The sequence below is a fragment of the Aquarana catesbeiana genome, linkage group LG01 (assembly GCF_042186555.1).
Source record: "Aquarana catesbeiana isolate 2022-GZ linkage group LG01, ASM4218655v1, whole genome shotgun sequence".
Lineage (NCBI taxonomy): Eukaryota > Metazoa > Chordata > Amphibia > Anura > Ranidae > Aquarana > Aquarana catesbeiana.
The window spans coordinates 741,848,657-741,868,298 of NC_133324.1; the positions used below are offsets into that span (position 1 = coordinate 741,848,657).

Below are 19,642 nucleotides of genomic sequence, written 5' to 3' on the forward strand. Positions count from 1 at the left end.
TGTAAAGGCTTTTTTGTTATTAAAAAAAAAAAAACACGTTAATACTTACCTCCTCTGTGCAGTTGGTTTTGCACAGAGCAGCCTGGATCCTCCTCTTCTCGGGTCTCTCTTTGCTGCTCCTAGCCCCTCCCTCTTTTGAGTGTCCCTCAGCCATCAGCTTGCTACATGGGGGCACCCAAGCCGAGTCAGAGCTCCGTGTATCCATTCAAACACAGAGCCCCGACCTGGCCCCACCCCCTTTCTCCCCTGATTGGCTGACTTACTTTGACAACCGCGGGAGCCAATAGTGCCGCTGCTCTGTCTCAGCCAATCAGGAGGGGTGTACTGGATAGCTGAGGGGATCGCGGACATCGCTGGAGAGAGAGGGGGCTCAGGTAGGTAATTGGGATTGCTGAGGGGGCTGCTACACACAGAACTTTTTTTATCTTTATCTTTTTTATCTTTACAACTCCTTTGGTTGTTAAGCCACTGAGTCTTCTTTCCACAATTCATAGTAACATTAAATGATGTGCCCTAGTGTATGTGATATTTAAAAATAAGCCGCTGTATACCTTTTTCATAGCACCGCCCGGCAAAAAAAAAAAAAAAAAGTTGGTTTTGTGTTGCAGTTTGGGCATTCAGGCTCTAAAAACGTTGGCCATCACTGGCATAGGCTCTTTACCTTGATTGGAGATGTGGTGTGTTCGAGAGACACACAGCACCACCAATTGCTGCGCTGGGTGCTGGACCAACTTCCAGTCAGAACAATGAAACCCCCACCCAGCCGTCATTTTGCTACAGGCTACGCGGGAAGTGGGTAAAGTTTTATTTAACCGCTTCCCGACCAACCACCGCAGTTATACTGTGGCAGGTTGGCTCCCCTGCGCGAGCCGTCGTAGCTATACATCGGCTCGAGGGGTCGGGAGAGCAGGCGCGAACAGGCGCCCGCTGCACAGCGGGGTGCCGATGCTTGTGGTCGACGGTCACGATGACTGTCGGCCACAAGCGATCATGAGCAGGAGACACAGAACAGGGACGAGTGTGTGTAAACACACACTTCCCAGTTCTGTTCTGACAGATCGTGTGTAGCTATTAGCTAGGAACCACGATCCGTCACTTCCCCTAGTCAGTCCCCTTCAGTTAGAATCACCTCCCAGGGAACACAGTTAACCCCTTGATCGCCCCCTAGTGTTAACCCCTTCACTGCCAGTGACATTTTTACAATAATCAATGCATTTTTATAGAATTGATCGCTGTATTAATGCCAGTGGTCCCAAAAATGTGTCAAAATTGTCCGATGTGTCCTCCATAATGTCGCAGTCATGATAAAAATTACAGATCGTCGCCATTACTAGGAAAAAATAAATAAATAAATAAAAAAGCTATAAATCTATCCCCTATTTTGTAGACGCTATAACTTTTGCGCAAAACAATCAGTATACGCCTATTGCGATTTTTTTTACCAAAAATATGTAGAATTATACACATCGGAATTATACACATCGGCCTAAACTGATAAAAAAAATTTCTTATTGGGGTTATTTATTATAGCAAAAAGTACAAAAAGTACAAAATAATGCATTTTTTTCAAAAATGTCGCTTTTTTTTTTGTTTATAGCGCAAACAATAAAAACCGCAGAGGCGATCAAAAACCACCAAAAGAAAGCTCTATTTGTGGGAAAAAATACGTCAATTTTGTTTGGGTGCAACGTCGCACGACCGCGCATTTGTCAGTTAAAGCGACGCAGTGCTGAATCGCAAAAAGTGCTCTGGTCAGGAAGGGGTAAATTCTTCTGGGGCTGAAGTGGTTAAATAACTATAGCAAATTAAACAAAAAATCAAGTTCCATCACTGCTACAATTTTGGGCTGGACATATTAGTGCCCTTCCTCAGACAGTAAATAGAAACATACGCAAAAGAAACCAATTGAATTAATACATAATTACATTACTCAATACTGTCACATATCAAATCTTGATTCTCAGAGAGAGCTAACGGATAATATTCCTTCCCCATCAATAGATGAAAAAAGGGTCCGGAACGTCAAATCTAAAACGATACTTGATATATGAATAGATAGATATATACCAGAAAGACGTTCCTATAATTACTATGTATAAAAAGATGTAAATTTAAATCTGAGTACGCCTGGCTGTAAAGTACCCAAACGATATATATCCAATGCACCTCCTGTTTTTTTAACCACTTAAAGACCAGCCTCGTTTTGGATTTTAGGTGTTTACATGTTTTAAAAAGGTTTTTTTGCTAGAAAATTACTTAGAACCCCCAAACATTATATATGTTTTTTCTTCTAACACCCTAGAGAATAAAATGGCAGTCATTGCAATACTTTTTTTTGCACCGTATTTGCGCAGCGGTCTTAAAAGCGCAAATACGTTTTTTTTGGAAAAAATTCACTTTTTTGAATAAAAAAATAAGACAACAGTAAAGTTAGCCCAATTTTTTTTTATATTGTGAAATATAATGTTAAGCCAAGTAAATTGATACCCAACATGTCACGCTTGAAAATTGCGCCCGCTCGTGGAATGGCGTCAAACTTTTACCCTCAAAAATCTCCATAGGTGACGTTTAAAAAAATTCTACAGGTTGCATATTTTGCGGTACAGAGGAGGTCTAGGGCTAGAATTATTGCTCTCGCTCTACCGGTCGCGGTGATACCTAACATGTGTGGTTTGACCACCGTTTTCATATGCGGGCGCTACTCGCGTATGCGTTCGCTTCTGCGCGCGAGCTCGTCGGGACGGGGGGGGTTTTAAAAAAAAATATATATATTTTTCATTATTTTATTTATTTTTACACTTTTTTTTTTACATTTAAAAAAAAAAAAAAATTGTGTCACTTTTATTCCTATTACAAGGAATGTAAACATCCTTTGTAATAGAAAAAAGCATGACAGGCCTCAAATATGAGATCTGGGGCCAAAAAGTCCTCACATCTCTTATTTACACTAAAATGCAATAAAAAAAAAAAAAAAAAAGTCATTTAAAAAAATGACATTTGAAAAAATGTGCCTTTAAGAGGCGTGGGCGGAAGTGACGCTTTGACGTCGCTTCCGCCCAGCAGTGTCATGGAGATGAGTGGGCGCCATCTTAGCCTCACTCGACTCCAGGCACAGGACGGAGACAGATGTGATCACCTCCGCCGCTACCGACAGCTCCGGTAAGAGGCAGAGGGCACCGGATCGCAGTGGGAGGGGGGGGGGCCCTCTCCCGCCACTGATAAAAGTGATGTCGCTGCGAATCCGCCGCAGGGACCACTTTTATCTGAAAGCCAGCCGCTGCACGAAAACGGGGATACCGGGGTTATGGTAGCTAGCTGCTGCCATAACAACGATATCCCCGTTCAAAGTTTGGACGTACATCGTCGTGCGCCGGTCGGTAAGTGGTTAAATTGAATTCACCATCTCCTCCTTGTCTGTTGCAGGGAATGCCAATTACCATAAATTTAAGTTGTTCCACAGTATGTCGCTTCTCTAAAAAAATGCCTAGGTATAGGTATTTGGACCAATTTGGCTTAAATAGAATACATAAGTCTTGCAAGCCTATCCTTAATTTCTTGTGTAGTTACCCCTACATATAACAAATCACATGGGCATTTGATGATATAAATATTTAAAAAAAGAACCGCGCTAAAAATAAAACCTAATAAAGCAGCAACCCTCCTGCGAGATAGACAAACGCACGCCTCATGTACACTGCTGCTGGTAAACCGACGTTCAGAGGCAGTTGGATGCTTTTTTCAGCTGCCCCTGAACTCGTTCAATGTTATCTTATACATGTACACAGGTTAGCTTAATGTCGTTTTTAGGCAGTTGCGTTTAGAGGCTTTTCTTTGAGGCAAAAAAATGAGTTCAGACGCCGAAGTTTACGACGCAAAATGCGTCTAAACGCAGCACTAGCGTTTAGCCACATTTTCGCTTAGAAGCGTTTATAAAAGGTGCCCTATATTTTTTTTTACAAAACTTAAAAATTATAGCAAATGATGAAAAATCACTAAAAAAAAAAAAAAAAAATGTAAAAACTTGTAATTGCTTACAATGCTTCATAGACCATTTATATACCCCTAATGAGCCCATGATCCAATCCAACACACCACTAGCATTGCTGTTAGCCAAAGTAGAATTGGAATTTGACCTATATGTTGTTAGATTTGAACCAGATGACCCCACCATTGAGCTTCACCCCGGGCTTGATCAAACATAGTTGCATGAAATGTAATATCTGGCTTTTTTAATTTCCTCACATATGCTTATTATGGGATCCATAGTAAAAGCACGGAAATTGAGGTAGATACAAGTACACTACTGCTCTCTCAGCTGCTGCTACTCTCTGGTCTCACAGAATGGCTGTTAAATAGTACTGTTTTTTGTGCTTTGTGAGGGTCTTATGATGTTATCTTAAATAAATGCTCCTAGACGTGAACGCGGCTAAACGCGACTAAACGTGGCATGCTAAACATGGCTAACGGGCATTTTTAAAAGCATTTTTAAACGCCGGTTTCAAGCTGTCAAAAAAATCTTTCAGAGGAGGGTTGCCTAAGCGTCCCGTGTACATTAATCTTAAATAGATAAAATAATTAATAGAGCTGCGCTACTCTCAAACAAATATAATAACAAAATAAATTGTTCTAATCAAACCTGACTTCCATATCAGAACAACTAGCCAATAAATCATTATAAAACAGTGAAACATAGTCTAGGTGAAATATAATGTCCTTCCAAACTACTAGTGTCCACCACCACATAAACCACAAAAAATGCTCGCTTACCAGCTGGTGGGGACCTCCCATTACGGAAGGTCACAATCGTTTGTGGCTTGTACCCAGCCAGGGCCTTTCCAGTGAAAGGGATATCTCACCAAGCCTGTAATCGAAAGACCAGGGCATGGATGTACCTATTATTCTGTGGTCCAAAAAAGGAAGTGGAGGGTACAGTAGGTCAAAATTTGTCAGATCTGACCAAGTGGTTATATAAAGACCTTCTTTTCTATATACCGGTAAAGGTGGCATATTAAATTCTGGTATTTGTGGACAATTAGCAACTTGGTACAGACCAGTAAGTTTTAATAACAAATACCAAAATTCTTGATGAGAAGGAAAGATACTGTGACACAAACGGTAGTCTTGTTTTGGGGACTGTAGCCGTTATGGAACTTGGATTGATCTTTTATTTTATTCGCTATAGTTATCTAAATAAATCTTTAAAGTGCAGCAATCTTAGACTATTTCTCTTAATATATATATCTATATCTATCTATCTCTACTTTTGTACGCGCATCTGTGTGGGGGTTGGGGGCGTGCTTGAGTGCAATTAATTTTAATTTTTTCACAAGAAATCTAAATTTTTATACATGAAATCTTTTTTACCCCAAAGCAGAGGACTGCAAGGCCAACCAGCCAAGAACTGATATTTTTCAAAAATGTGCATCTTTCATTGTATGTAACCATTTTCAATGTGAAGTTTAAAAGCCTATATTTTGCCTTCCCTGGTTCCTTTATTCCCCCCTCATCAACATGGTAATTACAGCGGGAGTCCAGGATCGATCTAACTAAGCCTAAAACTGCTCCCACCCCCCTCCCAAATACTATTCTAACTACCTTGTAAAAAGAAAGCAGCTTATACTTACCTATTCTGAGGGCCCTGTGATCACATGATTGTCTTCCAGGGGTGACTTCATGAAAGAGACAACCAACAACAGATACCCCATAGTAAACCTATGGGTGAAGTCACCGCAAAAGTATTGCAGCCGTTGTCGGCGATCTCTCCTCTTCCCTGAAGCCGGCCACTGGATCGATCACATGGCTTAACCGAAGCGCCCTCAGAATAGATAAGCATCTTCCTTTTACGGTGTAGTTAGAACAGATTTTAGAAAGAGGGTAGGGGCAGTTTTAGGGTTAGTTTAATTAATCCAGAACTTCCACTTTAAGAAAGAAAAAAAAAAAAAACGTTACATTTTCAAACACATACCTTATTTCAGACCCACTTAAAAAAAAAAAAAATCACTGGGTCTGTGTTACTCATGTAATGCAGGCTGATCACGATTGTTGAGAGGGGCCAGTATTGTGCTGTATATAGCCTTCTAAAATCATCACAGCACCCTGAGTTGGTACTCCACTCAAAAGCCCTCAGCTCTGATGCTCTAGTTCTTGTGGATATTATGCAAATATTTAAAGTGCTTTAAAATAGCCCTAGGCTGGAGGAGTGGCCATTTCTAGACAAGCTGTTTGCACATGCAGACTTGACATGGGTAACACCCACATTGGATCTTGAGCATCCATGACCGAAATCCAATGAATGAAAAGGGTGGTCCAGGGACAGTAAGGCTGGGTAGGAAAGGGCTAGACTCTAAGACTATAGTCCAGCCAGGAAATGAGGCAGGATCTACCTGACTTCCTGCAGCTGTTAATGAGCACTATGAGAGAGTATAGAGTACAGTGAATTTAGAGTAAACAACTTGAGTACTGGAGAGGAGCCTGTACAACTGTGCAAGATTGAAGGTAAAGCTGGAGTTCAGCTTTAAGCAGTAACAAGAGTACAGCATCTTTCGGCATATGTAGTTTCCAGATAGACTGGTAACAATCTGAAAGTCACTACAAACATAACAACAAAGTTACATTTCATAAAATAAAATGAAGGGTGCTCATCAAAATCTGATCTATCAAGTACTCGGGTCTTAATATATGTATACAGAAGTTATCCTGAAAGCGAAGGCTTTAGTGAAAGGCAGGTCAACAGCAATGTAAACATTCATTAGAGTGCACACACTCATTCCAAGCAAAGCTACTGCATCTTTGGGCTGCCAGTAAATCAACGATCCTATTACAAAATCAATTACTGCAGTGCATTTTTAACCGTACAGTATCTAGCGATTGCCACAGGATACCAGATACTTATTTTATTTTACAAGGTCAAGAAATCTGCCCGACCCCAAACCTTACACGCTGAAACCTTAAGTTCATATTATCCATTTTGACTTTTATCAGTATAGAAAGCAGGATGGTTTACCTTTGGCTGGCTTAGACATTCGAAGGAGAGCCTCTGCAAAGGGTCTGATGGATAGCTGCAAGAAAGCAAATCGGAGCAGCAGGTCGAGCGGCCCAGCCTCTTCATTAAAGAAGAAATGATGCTGCAGCCACAGCCACACATTGACTTGCTCAGAAGACGACTTCTTTCCTTAAGAAATAACCACTGCTATTGTCCCACATGCACTCTCGACTAGCTGGCTGCCTCATTACGTAGCTCCCTGGCTGAAATTAGCTCTGATCAATAGGTGGGGGTAAATGAACAGAAAGAAAAAAAAAAAAAAATGAACAACCCCTTACAGGTTGTTGAAAGATAAGCCGGTCACCAAAGTGCTTCTGTAAGCACTACAATGGCAGAATCCTTAGTACAGTATCAAGGTTCAAGCTAAAGCATCATTTCTTGTAGTAGTCAAGTCTTTCTCTAGTTGTTCAATGTGAACTGTCACAGTCTCTCATGAAGAAATGTACACTTGTGAGCACAGCAGGCATCCTGATCTGAATTATCTGGCAAAAGAGCTGTCCTGTTCAGATGTTATAGCTCTGCAACCTATCCAACCTGTTTCCCTTTCAGTGATGGTGCTCTCTAAGCCACAGCCAACAGGAATCAGCCACACCCCTTTCAGCTGTCCCCAAGTACCCTGTTCAAGAATGATCGGCACCTGAAAGCAATCGCTGCTTACACTGCCTTCCGTAGTCGGAAAACAGGGAACGGTTCACCCTGTGTGCTCATTTATTTGCAATCACAGCAGTTGACTTTTGCTGAATCCAGTGGTTAGGTGGGACCTGACAATTACACACAGCATGCGTGATTCCGGCCTCTCCACTGAGCTGCTTATCAATTTGCGTTAATAATTTGGAGAGCACAGTAAATGCATCAATAGCTTCTACACAACCTTCGATCACAGTTCACACACACGAGATTAGAAACAGGCATAGCTGCACACATTTTTTGCTCTACTATCTTAACAAAAAAAAAATGAACATATAAAAAAAAAATGAAAAAAAAAATATTGCTTTGAAAAAATGCCCTGCCTTATGGTGAATAGTTTGACATTTTTGGTTTAAAAAAATAATAATAATATTTAAAAACACATCTCTCATACTTTTAGGTACAAGCAATAGGTTTCCTCAGTTTAGAAGCACAAATTTGAAATATAGCATTCTGTTCTAACAGAAGAGGATCACAACACAATTCCAGTGGGTTAACCATCGCAGAAAGGGAATGAAAAGGACAAAATAAATAGCAATTTTCATATGACCAAAGCGTATTGTAAGAGAATAGCATCACCTTGCTGTGCCCTTTTGTTATTAAAATGAGTTCATATCCGTCTTTAGAGTAACTACAGCCAGGGCAAGCAGAGGTGACGACGAACTGAAACACTGTACCAATTGGTACGCTGGATGCAAACAAGCAAAATAATGCAGTAACCTTTTACTCGCCTGCTGGAGGTACTGTCTGCTGCATAGAATTTTAAATCCTCATTCATCTGCAGATGCAATTCAGCTGCTTTTGCCAAGGACTTGGCTTTTCTCTCTCTTTCACTTCCCTGTGCTGCTTCCACAGGAGCCGCTCAAGAAAAGTGCCGATTATGTGAAAAATTTAAAGTAATACCAGGTGAAATAACTTGGATGTAAGGAGGTGGTTAACCAACTATATAGAAACAGCAGTGGATTGGAACTGTTCTTGTCGCTAACACAAGGTTATGAATCGGAGATGTGCCTCTTTTCTTGTCTTGCACTGTGCCAATACAGGAAACCAGTGGAAACATGGTTCCATTAAAGTGCATGGATTAAACACATTTACACATGGAAATCTCACAGCAGTACCATCTGTTTATGCTCAAAAGCAGCAAAAAAAAAACCATTGTCCACATGTCAAATATTAATGTAGGTGAAAAACATATAGCTAGGAATATAATATTGTTACAGTGATGCATAAGTGCTAAAAGTCAAACATATGGATACTAAAAAAAACAAAAAAAAAAACACCAATATATTCTTGCCAAAATATTTTCCTTGCCTTTATGATATTTCATGTTTTCCCCTTCCAAAACAGCACCAAGCACATTAGTCACATGCAATGGTGTATATCCCATCTCTTGCAGGCTGACGATTCTTGTATATCCCATCTCCTGCAGGCTGACGATTCTTGTATATCCCATCTCCTGCAGGCTGACGATTCTTGTATATCCCATCTCCTGCAGGCTGACGATTCTTGTATATCCCATCTCCTGCAGGCTGACGATTCTTGTATATCACATCTCTCGCAGGCTGACGATTCTTGTATATCCCATCTCCTGCAGGCTGACGATTCTTGTATATCCCATCTCTCGCAGGCTGACGATTCTTGTACATCCCATCTCCTGCAGGCTGACGATTCTTGTATATCCCATCTCTTGCAGGCTGACGATTCTTGTATATCCCATCTCCTGCAGGCTGACGATTCTTGTATATCCCATCTCCTGCAGGCTGACGATTCTTGTATATCCCATCTCCTGCAGGCTGACGATTCTTGTATATCACATCTCCTGTAGGCTGACGATTCTTGTATATCCCATCTCCTGCAGGCTGACGATTCTTGTATATCCCATCTCCTGCAGGCTGACGATTCTTGTATATCCCATCTCCTGCAGGCTGACGATTCTTGTATATCACATCTCCTGCAGGCTGACGATTCTTGTATATCACATCTCCTGCAGGCTGACGATTCTTGTATATCACATCTCCTGCAGGCTGACGATTCTTGTATATCCCATCTCCTGCAGGCTGACGATTCTTGTATATCACATCTCCTGCAGGCTGACGATTCTTGTATATCCCGTCTCCTGCAGGCTGACGATTCTTGTATATCCCATCTCCTGCAGGCTGACGATTCTTGTACATCCCATCTCCTGCAGGCTGACGATTCTTGTACATCCCATCTCCTGCAGGCTGACGATTCTTGTACATCCCATCTCCTGCAGGCTGACGATCCTTGTACAGTTGTGCTCATAAGTTTACATACCCTGGCAGAATTTATGATTTCTTGGCCATTTTTCAGAGAATATGAATGAGAACACAAACATTTCTTTCACTCATGGTTAGTGCTTGGCTTTAGCCATTTATTATTAATCAACTGTGTTTACTCTTTTTAAATCATAATCACAACAGAAATTACTAAAATGAACCTGATCAAAAGTTTACATACCCTGGTGAATTTGGCCTGATAACATGCACACAAGTTGACACAAAGGGGTTTGAATGGCTATTAAAAGGTAACCATCCTCACCAGTGATCTGTTTGCTTGTAATTAGTGTGTGTGTGTGTATAAAAGGTCAATGAGTTTCTGGACTCCTGACAGACCCTTGCATCTTTCATCCAGTGCTGCATTGATGTTTCTGGATTCTGAGTCATGGGGAAAGCAAAGGAATTGTCAAAGGATCTGCAGGAAAAGGTAGTTGAACTGTATAAACCAGAAAGGGATATAAAAAAAAGATATCGAAAGAATTGAGAATGCCAATCAGCAGTGTTCAAACTCTAATCAAGAAGTGGAAAATTAGGGGTTCTGATTAAACCAAACTACAGTCAGGTATAACTTCAGGTGAAATACAGGACTCTCTGAAAACATGTATTGTGGCTGTTTCAAGATGCACAATAAGGAGGCACTTGAAGAAAAATGGGCTGCATGATTGAGTCGCCAGAAGAAAGCCATTACTATGTAAATGTCACAAAGTATCCAGCTTACAATAAACAGCACAGAGACAAGCCTCAAACCTTCTGGCACAAAGTCATTTGGAGTGATGAGTAGGGCTGGGGAAAAAATCGATTTAAATCTTGAATCGAGTTTACAATTACTATACCAGAACCCCACGGCCAGAGTGGTGGCAAATGGATGGCCGTCTCAAAAGTTCGACCTCCACAGAGGCACGAGACAGGGCTGTCCTTTGTCCCCACTACTGTATGCTCTGGCTGCGGAACCACTGGCCATCTCTATCCGGACAGACCCAGAGATCATAGGATTAAAAACTGGAACCCTCACAGAAAAAATCAGCATGTACGCTGATGACACATTACTGTATCTGGCAGACCCAGGTCCTTCCCTCCACCGGGCTCTTCAGACAATTGAACGATTTGGGAAATTCTCGGGCCTCAAAATAAATTGGGGGAAATCCCAAGTTTTACCAATAGACACTTTCCCACCCACGGAATTCCAAGCCACCCTACCATTACAAAGAGTAGACACAATTAAATACTTAGGAATAAATACCTCCAAAAATCCAGCAGACTATATAACACTTAACATTAAACCATTATATTCCCTTATTAAAACCAAAACACAATCGTGGACTAGACTACCCTTAGGAGTATGGGGCCGCATCAACCTTATAAAAATGATACTACTCCCTAAAATACTATATATACTCTGGCATACCCCAACATACATACCTCTAAAACACTTTAAAATAATGGAGTCCCTTCTCAAGCCCTTTGTGTGGGGGAAAAATAGACACAAGATTACATGGCAAACCCTCAAAAACCCAACGGACATGGGAGGTACAGCACTTCCAGACCTTAATCATTACTATATTGCGTCCCAACTCTCCCAACTTTACCATATAGATAAGGTGGACAGTGAAAGATTCCGGATGCTACTCTGCCCACACTGGGCCCAAGGAATCTCAGATTCCATATATGCTATCACCATGGGCACTAGGACCAATGAAGGTAACACACACAAAACATCCCTGTTGTACCAATACAGACGCATCTGGGAACTCGCAAACAACAAACTCAATATACCCAGACATAACGACTTCACCCCCTTATGGTGTAACAGAGACCTACCAGAGCTCCACAATATCCATGACTCGAGACCCTGGATGGAGAGGGGTATACTCTACTTGCACCATGTCTGGTCAAGCGGAACCCTAAAAAGTTTTGACACCCTTAAAGAGGAATTCCATCTGGCCAGCAATATGGTATTCAGATTCCTCCAATTGAGACATGCATTACAGGCACAATTTCCACAACCCCCAATACAGTCAGCCCCCAATCCTCTAATAGCAATCATAAAAGACATAGACCCAAAAAAATTAATCTCCTGTTTCTATAACATGCTCACTATCCCAATAGCCACAAAAATAGCATACGGCCTCAAATCCCGCTGGGAGAGAGATCTGGGTAACCTAGAAGATGAGGAATGGGAAGAAGCATTGGACACATGTAAAGAAGTATCTCCCAAACTATCAGACAGGTTGACACAATTAAATATAATACACCGTACATACCTAACCCCACATAGGATAGCCAGATATAAACACAACTGCTCAACATTGTGCCCGATGTGTGGGTCCACGGAGAGTTCGTTCTACCATCTCCTCTGGGCATGCCCACAGATACAGGGCCTATGGAAACAGATAGTGACCTTCCTTCACGACAACATGGGCTCACCTGTGACACTGGACCCCAAACAATGCCTGTTAGGTATATTCCCGAACCCACTGGAAAAATACACCAAGGTATTTATACAGGAGACCCTGTTCTCATGCAGAAAGATAATAGCCAGGAAATGGATGCGTCCCTTACCACCCGAGACTAAAGAATGGAAAGCAGAGGTAAATGGGACACTCCCATACAAACGGGTGATATACATCAATAGAGGGTGCCCAGACAAATACTATAGAATATGGGATCGATGGCTACAGGACTCGGAAACCTGCTCATGACCACTGCAAATTTCTTTGCACTGGAGAAATACCTCCCCTCAATGAAAATACTATAATCATACCCTATATTAAACGATAATATCAATAGAGAACATCAAAAGAAACGTATTACAGACCATTCATGTATGTAACCATCTTTATTCTATGTACAATTACATTGCAATGTATACATGTATAAATATGTGCAAATGATATGACTTGTATGCATTCTGATTCACAATAAAAAACTTTGTTGGAAAAAAAAAAAAAAAAAAAAAATCTTGAATCGAGTTGAGAGGTCAAATAGATTCAAAATTTAAGCAAATCGATTTTTTTAGATTTTTTTTTTCACCGTGCCGGTCCTGAGGAGCTGCGGGCAGGAGTTTTTAGGCGAGGCCGCAGCTTCGGCCTAGTCCGCAAGGCCGGACGCCGCGGACTAGGCCGAAGCCGCGGCCTCGCCTAAAAACTACTGCCGCAGCTCCTCAGGACCGGCGTGGTGTCCAAAAAAAAAAAAAAACTCGATTTGAATTGTGAATCGTGTTTAAGAAAATCTCAGATTTTTTTTTTTTTTTTTGGAAAGTCTCCCAGCCCTAGTGATAAGACCAAAATTTAGCTTTTTGGCTACAACCATAAACACTACATTTGGAGAGGAGTCAACAAGGCCTATGATGAAAGGTACACCATTCCTACTGTGAAACGGAGGTGGATCGCTGATGTTTTGGGGATGTGTGAGCTACAAAAGCACAGGAAATTTGGTCAAAATTGTTGGCAAGATGAATGCAGTATGTTATCAAAAAATACTGGAGGAACATTTGCATTCATCAGTCAAGAAGCTGCGCATGGGACGTACTTGGACATTCAAACATGACAATGATCCAAAACACAAGGCCAAGACGACCTGTCATTGGCTACAGCAGAATAAAGTGAAGGTTCTGGAGTGGCCATCTCAGTCTCCTGACCTCAATATCAATGAGCTACTCTGGGGAGATCTCAAACAGGCAGTTCATGCAAGACAGCCCAAGAATTTGCAGGAACTGGAGGCTTTTTGCTAAGACAAATGGGCAGCTTTACCATCTGAGAAGATAAAGAGCCTCATTCACAAATACCACAAAAGACTTTAATCTGTCATTGATGTTAAAGGGGGCAATACACTGTATTAAGAACTGGGGTATGTAAACTTTTGATCAGGGTCATTTGGGTAGTTTCTGTTGTGATTATGATTTAAAGAGTAAAACACAGTTGATTGATAATAAATGGCTTCAGCCAAACACTAACAATGAGTGAAAGAAAATTTTTTTGTGTTATTCATATTCTCTGAAAAATGGCCAAGAAATCATAAATTCTGCCAGGGTATGTAAACTTATGAGCCCAACTGTATATACCATCTCCTGCAGGCTGCTGCTTCTTTTCAAAATACTCCCGTCCAGGCCTCCAGATATTTCCCTGAGCAGCTCTCTTCTAAAAACTATGGGTTGACAGTAAACGCTAGCGCAAAAATTTGGGCCGATCACCCGCCCCTTTCTGATCGCTTTGGCTTTTTGAGGCCTCGCACCACTACTCGCCCAAAATGCAATATAAAAATCAATATGAATGGGCAGTGGAGTGCGGTCATTCATAAGGCCTCCTCCACTCACAGAAGGAGTTGCTGGCCCATCACTGGAAGATAGCCAATCAAGGCAATATCTGTGTAGCCAAGCAGGAAGCAGTAGCTTGCAGGAGAAGAAATACATAATACATAGCAAATATAAAAAAAAAATCTAAAATTACTACCTGGCCTTTAATTCCCAGGTAGACTATCAGCATGGAGATTATTTATTTTCTCAATGTTTGGCTCCTTTCAAGTGCTTTATTCTTTGTCTAACTGAAAAACATACTGCCAGATAACTTTTACTTCCAAAATCACCAATAGGTAGGGGGTGGAGTTACCTTTCACTGCCAATGATCACCAGTTTGTGAGTGTGTGTTGGTGCATACTGCGGACTCAGTGCTGGGGGATATTATTGCGTACACACACACACACCATGGCCATCTTCCTGGTTTAAATCTTTTCTGAATTTTGATGTTATGCCTGTTTAAATTTGCTTAAAGTGATACTAAAGTCTGTTATTTTTAAAGAATAAAACAAAACAAAACAAAATATGTTATAGTTACCTGCTCCGTAAAATGGTTTTGCACAAAGCAGCCCAGATACTCTTCTCGGGTCCCTCTTCGGTGCTCCTGGCCCCTCCCTCCTGTCAAGTGCCCCCACAGCAAGCAGCTTGCTATGGAGGCACCCGAGCCAAGGCTCAGTTTATTCATTCAGACACTTAGCCGTGGGTCGGCCCCACCCCTCTCTCTCCTGATTGGCTGACTTTGATTGACAGCACTGGGAGCCAGTGGCCCTGCTCCTGTGTCTCAGCCAATCAGGAGGGAGAGTCCCGAACGGCTGAGGCATTCGTGCACATCGCTGGATAGAGATGGGGATCAGGTAAGTATTAGGGGGGCTGCTACACACAGGTGTTTTTTTTATCTAAATGCATAGAATGCATTAAGGTAAAAACCTTCTGCCTTTACAACCACTTTAAGTGCGAGTATGATGGAGTTCTTTTTATATAATGCTTTAGTGTCTTTAACACTACACCATGAGGTAATTCGGTTTTCTGATATATATGTTATGGCAATCTGACTTCTGGAGTGCTTATCCATGAGGGGAGACCGCAATTAATCCAGAACTTCTATGAAGCATGTAAAAATCTGACCGTGTTTAGTGTTTAATTGAGTGTCCTCTGACAGCTTATATTTAGGTGGTCCACATTTGAGGGTAAGAGGTTCTGTGTGCTGTGGTGCAGGTGGAGGACTCTTATCAATCTTTTGTGACATTATACACACATCTGGAGGTGCATTCCATGTTCCTAACTGCACTGGATTTTACATGGACTTTACTGGAGGACTTCTGCCTGTATATTAGGAAGTGCTGCATAATATTACCATTTACTGTTTGAACAGCTGCTTAACCACTTGCCGACCAGTCGCCACAGTTTTACTGCAGCAGAATGGCACGGCTGGGCGAAATGGCTTTATGTTACATCGCTTTCCCCTGTGGCCACTAGGGGCGCGCGCCCGCTGCTCGCCCCCAGACCCAATGCGAGTGCCCAGCGGTCAAGATCACCGCCGGGCTCCTGCGATCGTTGGTTACACACCGAGAACCGGGTAAACACACAGTTTCCGGTTCTCTGTGGGTAGAAGAGACTGATCGTCTGCTCATACAGAGTATGACAGCGATCTGTCATCAACCCTACACAGTCCTCTCCCCCTTAACGATTAACCCCTTGATCGCCCCCTAGTGTTAACCCCTTCCCTGCCAGTGACATTTTTACAGCACTTATCTCTGTATAAATGCCAATGGTCCCAAAAATGTGTCAAAAGTGTCCGACATAATGTCGCAGTCCCGATAAAAAAAAAAAAAAATCGCAGAAAAAAAAAAAAAAAGTAATAATAAAAATGCCATAAAACTATCCCCTATTTTGTAGACGCTATAACTTTTGCACAAACCAATCAATATACACTTATTGCGATTTTAACAAAAATATGTAGAAGAATACATATCGGCCTAAACTGAGGAAAAAAAATTTTTTTAATATATTTTTGGGGGATATTTATTATAGCAAAAAGTAAAAAATATTGTGTTTTTTTTTTTCAAAATTTACGCTCTTTTTTTGTTTATAGCGCAAAAAATAAAAACCGCAGAGGTGATCAAATACCACCAAAAGAAAGCTCTATTTGTGGAAAAAAAGGACATCAACTTTGTTTGGGTGCAACGTCGCACGACCGCGCAATTGTCAGTTAAAGCGACGCAGTGCCGAATTGCAAAAAGTGCTCTGGTCAGGAAGGAGGTAAAATCTTCCGGTCACCCTGCATGGAAGCAATGGTCTCTCTGCAGAGATCTGACAGACCCCCTGCTGTGTCAGACCAACAGCTCTGCAATCAACAAAGCTCACGCTCCTTGCTAATTGGAAGACGCTAGCTCTATGGAGAGCATGTTGGACCTTTGCAGAAATATCTTCCACACACACACAGAGCAAGGATCATTCTCTACATTAAGCTGGAAGTGGACAGTTTTTAAAGCTATAATGAATCAAAAAAAAAAAAAAACTACTGTAAGACTTTGCACACTTAATGTATCTGGAATGCTTTTAACCAGTTTAAACTGAACAGTCAGTGGGACTTTAAAGTGATCTAAGCCTTTAATTTTTATTTAAACAAACATGTTATACTTACCTGCTAAGTGCAACGCAGCTTGTTAACCACTTCCATAACGAGCCTATTACTTGGAACTCCCAAACATTATGTTTTCTTTTTAGCAGAGAACCTAGGGAATAAAATGGTGGTTGTTGCAACTTAAAGGGGTTGTAAAGGTTTATTTTTATTTTTTTTTTTTAAACAAACATACCATACTTACCTCCACTGTGCAGTTCGTTTTGCACAGAGTGGCCCCGATCCTCGTCTTCTGGGGTCCCTCGGTGGCTGTCTCGGCTCCTCCCCGCAAGAGCTCTTCAATAGGATGCATTAAGGTGAAAAAACACGAAGATTTGCATACCCCTTAAGTCACATGGTATTTGTGCAACAATTTTTTTGGGTCTCATGAATTAAAATAAAAAACAAACTAAAGTTAGCCCGATTTTTTTTTGTATAATGTAGAAGATGTTACGCTGAGTTAACAGATACCCAACATGTTATGCTTTAAAATTGCGCACACTCGTGGAATGGCTCCAAACTTCGGTACTTAAAAATCTCCATAGGCGACGCTTTGAAAATCTTTACAGGTTACTTGTTTAGAGTTACAGAGGAGGTCTTGGGCTAGGATCAATGCTCTCACTCTAACATTCGCGGTGATACCCGACGTGTGCTTTGAACGCCAATTACATAAGCCGGCGCAACGAACGTATGCGTTCGCTTCCGCATGCGAGTGCTTTAAAAAATAAAATAAATAAAAATGTATTGTTCATTTTAGTTTTATTTATTTTTAACACTTTCCTTTTAAATTGTCTTTTTTGATCACTTTTATTCCTATTACAAGGAATGTAAACATCCCTTGTAATAGGAATAGGACATGACAGGTCTTTAAATCCCCAGATCTCGCCTCTAGGCTGGAAAGCCTGAAATAAAAAAAAATGTAAAAAACGATCTCAGCTTTCTAGCTGATGCAACAGCAGTGTTTACATCTGCTGAGGCCGGATGTGACGTCATAACGTCGCATCCAGCCTCCAAATGTCAGAGACTGCCGGGGACCATCTGGTATACTCTATGGTAATCGGCTGCCACCGGAGGACACTGCCTGTAAAAACAATCAATCAGCTGAACAGGCGCTATAATTGATTTTACATGATAGGGAATCGCCGGCAGAAAAAGATATCTGAAATCATTCAGATTTAACCACCTCTTGGACATCATATGACATCCACCTAAGGAGAAGTGAAGGGTACTAGTGCAAGCTCACTCCCAAGCCCCGCTGCCTGTCCAAATACGCAGAAAGTTGGGCTTTGCCCTGCCCCCACTCCCTCATAGAATTTAATTGAAAGCAGCAGCAGCCAATGGCTCCCGATATCAATCTGCCCTGTGATGTCACTGCTCTGGTGCAATACACTGGATCGAGATCAAGCCCAGGTAAGTATAAGGGGGTACTGGGGTGTTCCTGGACACAGAAGGCAGGGTGGATAAAAATCAATGGATTTTTTTATTGTTTTTGTCTGATTTTTTTTTTTTTTTTATTTATAATCTGATTTTTTTTAATTTTGAAACAAATTTATTTTAATAAATGCTTTTGGAGGAAAAATAACTAAAAACTAAACTAAATCTAAAGATAGTTTTCCACTTAAGATACATTAATGATTTAGTTTATTGAGCATGAATTGGAGCTTAGTTATGTAGCATGAGCCTGTATATTCTGCAAGAGTTACATTTTTGGTAAACTCATTCTATGAATCCAAGCTCTGCAAACTGAGAGAACATGCACTGTATTGATGAATTCACACAATTTCACAGTAACCATGAGATAAAACAACGTTCAGGAATATTCCTTTATTCCATTGTTTTTCAAATCTATGTACACTATAACCTGTCAGATTGAATCGGGTTCTGATATCGCTGTTTTACTAACCTGACAGCTTATTCTAAAATCGGAAACCTTCATTTTGTTTGGAACTTCCTTACATATAAAGAGCACCTATCATTTCAGATCCATCATGGCAGCGCCTGTTAGCGGGCATCCACTCATCTGCTGTCGCTACATCCCTCAACTTGTTGTGTCACTGCCGCATCACCAGCCGTCCCATTAAAGTGAACGGCACTGCCGGTGAGTAAACAGAGGGTCAGAGAAGAAGCTGCTGACAGCCGCCGTACAGGGAGGACAGCTGCTCTTTAAAAATGATGATTTAAATCAACTTGATTTATATAAGTACCTTAAATAATAATAAATGCTGTAGAACCTGCGTACAATACACTGTGAAGGAGTATACTATTGAAAAAACAAAAAAAAAAAAAAAACAGTGTTTGGAACAGGTATGACATGATGTGATAAACTTAGGCTATCCTTAAAGCGGAGTTCCAACTATGTCAATTTTTTTTTTTTGTACAAATATATTATTGAAAATGCTATTATTTATATGACTCACTGTCATAAGCGATCGACGTCCGCTCAATTGTCGATTTATATCAAACGATGTCTTTGATTTTTTTTTATCCCTGGCATGTTCCATTTTGCTTGTGGGCATGTGAAGCCCACAAGCACTATCTTTCTGGTTGCGCTGCTGCTGGACCAGCATGCACTGCCCCGTTCTCGCGCATGCACAGTAATGCACCGTAGCGGCACTTTAAAGTATACAGGTTGCCATAACAACGGGTGGTGGCGGCAGCGGAAGTGCCCACCCCGTTGTTATGGCAACCTAGCCCTCGGCGCAGCC

The 19,642-nt window shown here is 41.3% G+C and overlaps 1 protein-coding gene across 6 annotated transcripts in view; it reads right to left on the bottom strand.

Annotated features, from left to right (window-relative positions):
• FBXW7 (F-box and WD repeat domain containing 7) overlaps window positions 1-19,642 on the bottom strand; it is a 350,901-nt gene that overhangs the window by 236,543 nt on the left and 94,716 nt on the right. The window contains exon 3 of one of the 6 annotated variants that reach the window (XM_073605081.1): window positions 16,962-17,052. The exons of 4 other annotated variants lie outside the window; for them this stretch is intronic. Coding sequence is in view for 1 of the 2 variants with exons in the window: in XM_073605044.1 (XP_073461145.1) it covers window positions 7,004-7,108 (105 nt within the window). In the remaining variant the exon portion in view is untranslated. Of the gene's footprint in view, window positions 1-7,003; window positions 7,131-16,961; window positions 17,053-19,642 lie in introns of those variants that run through there. One more of the 6 variants, XM_073605044.1, reaches the window with a different exon arrangement.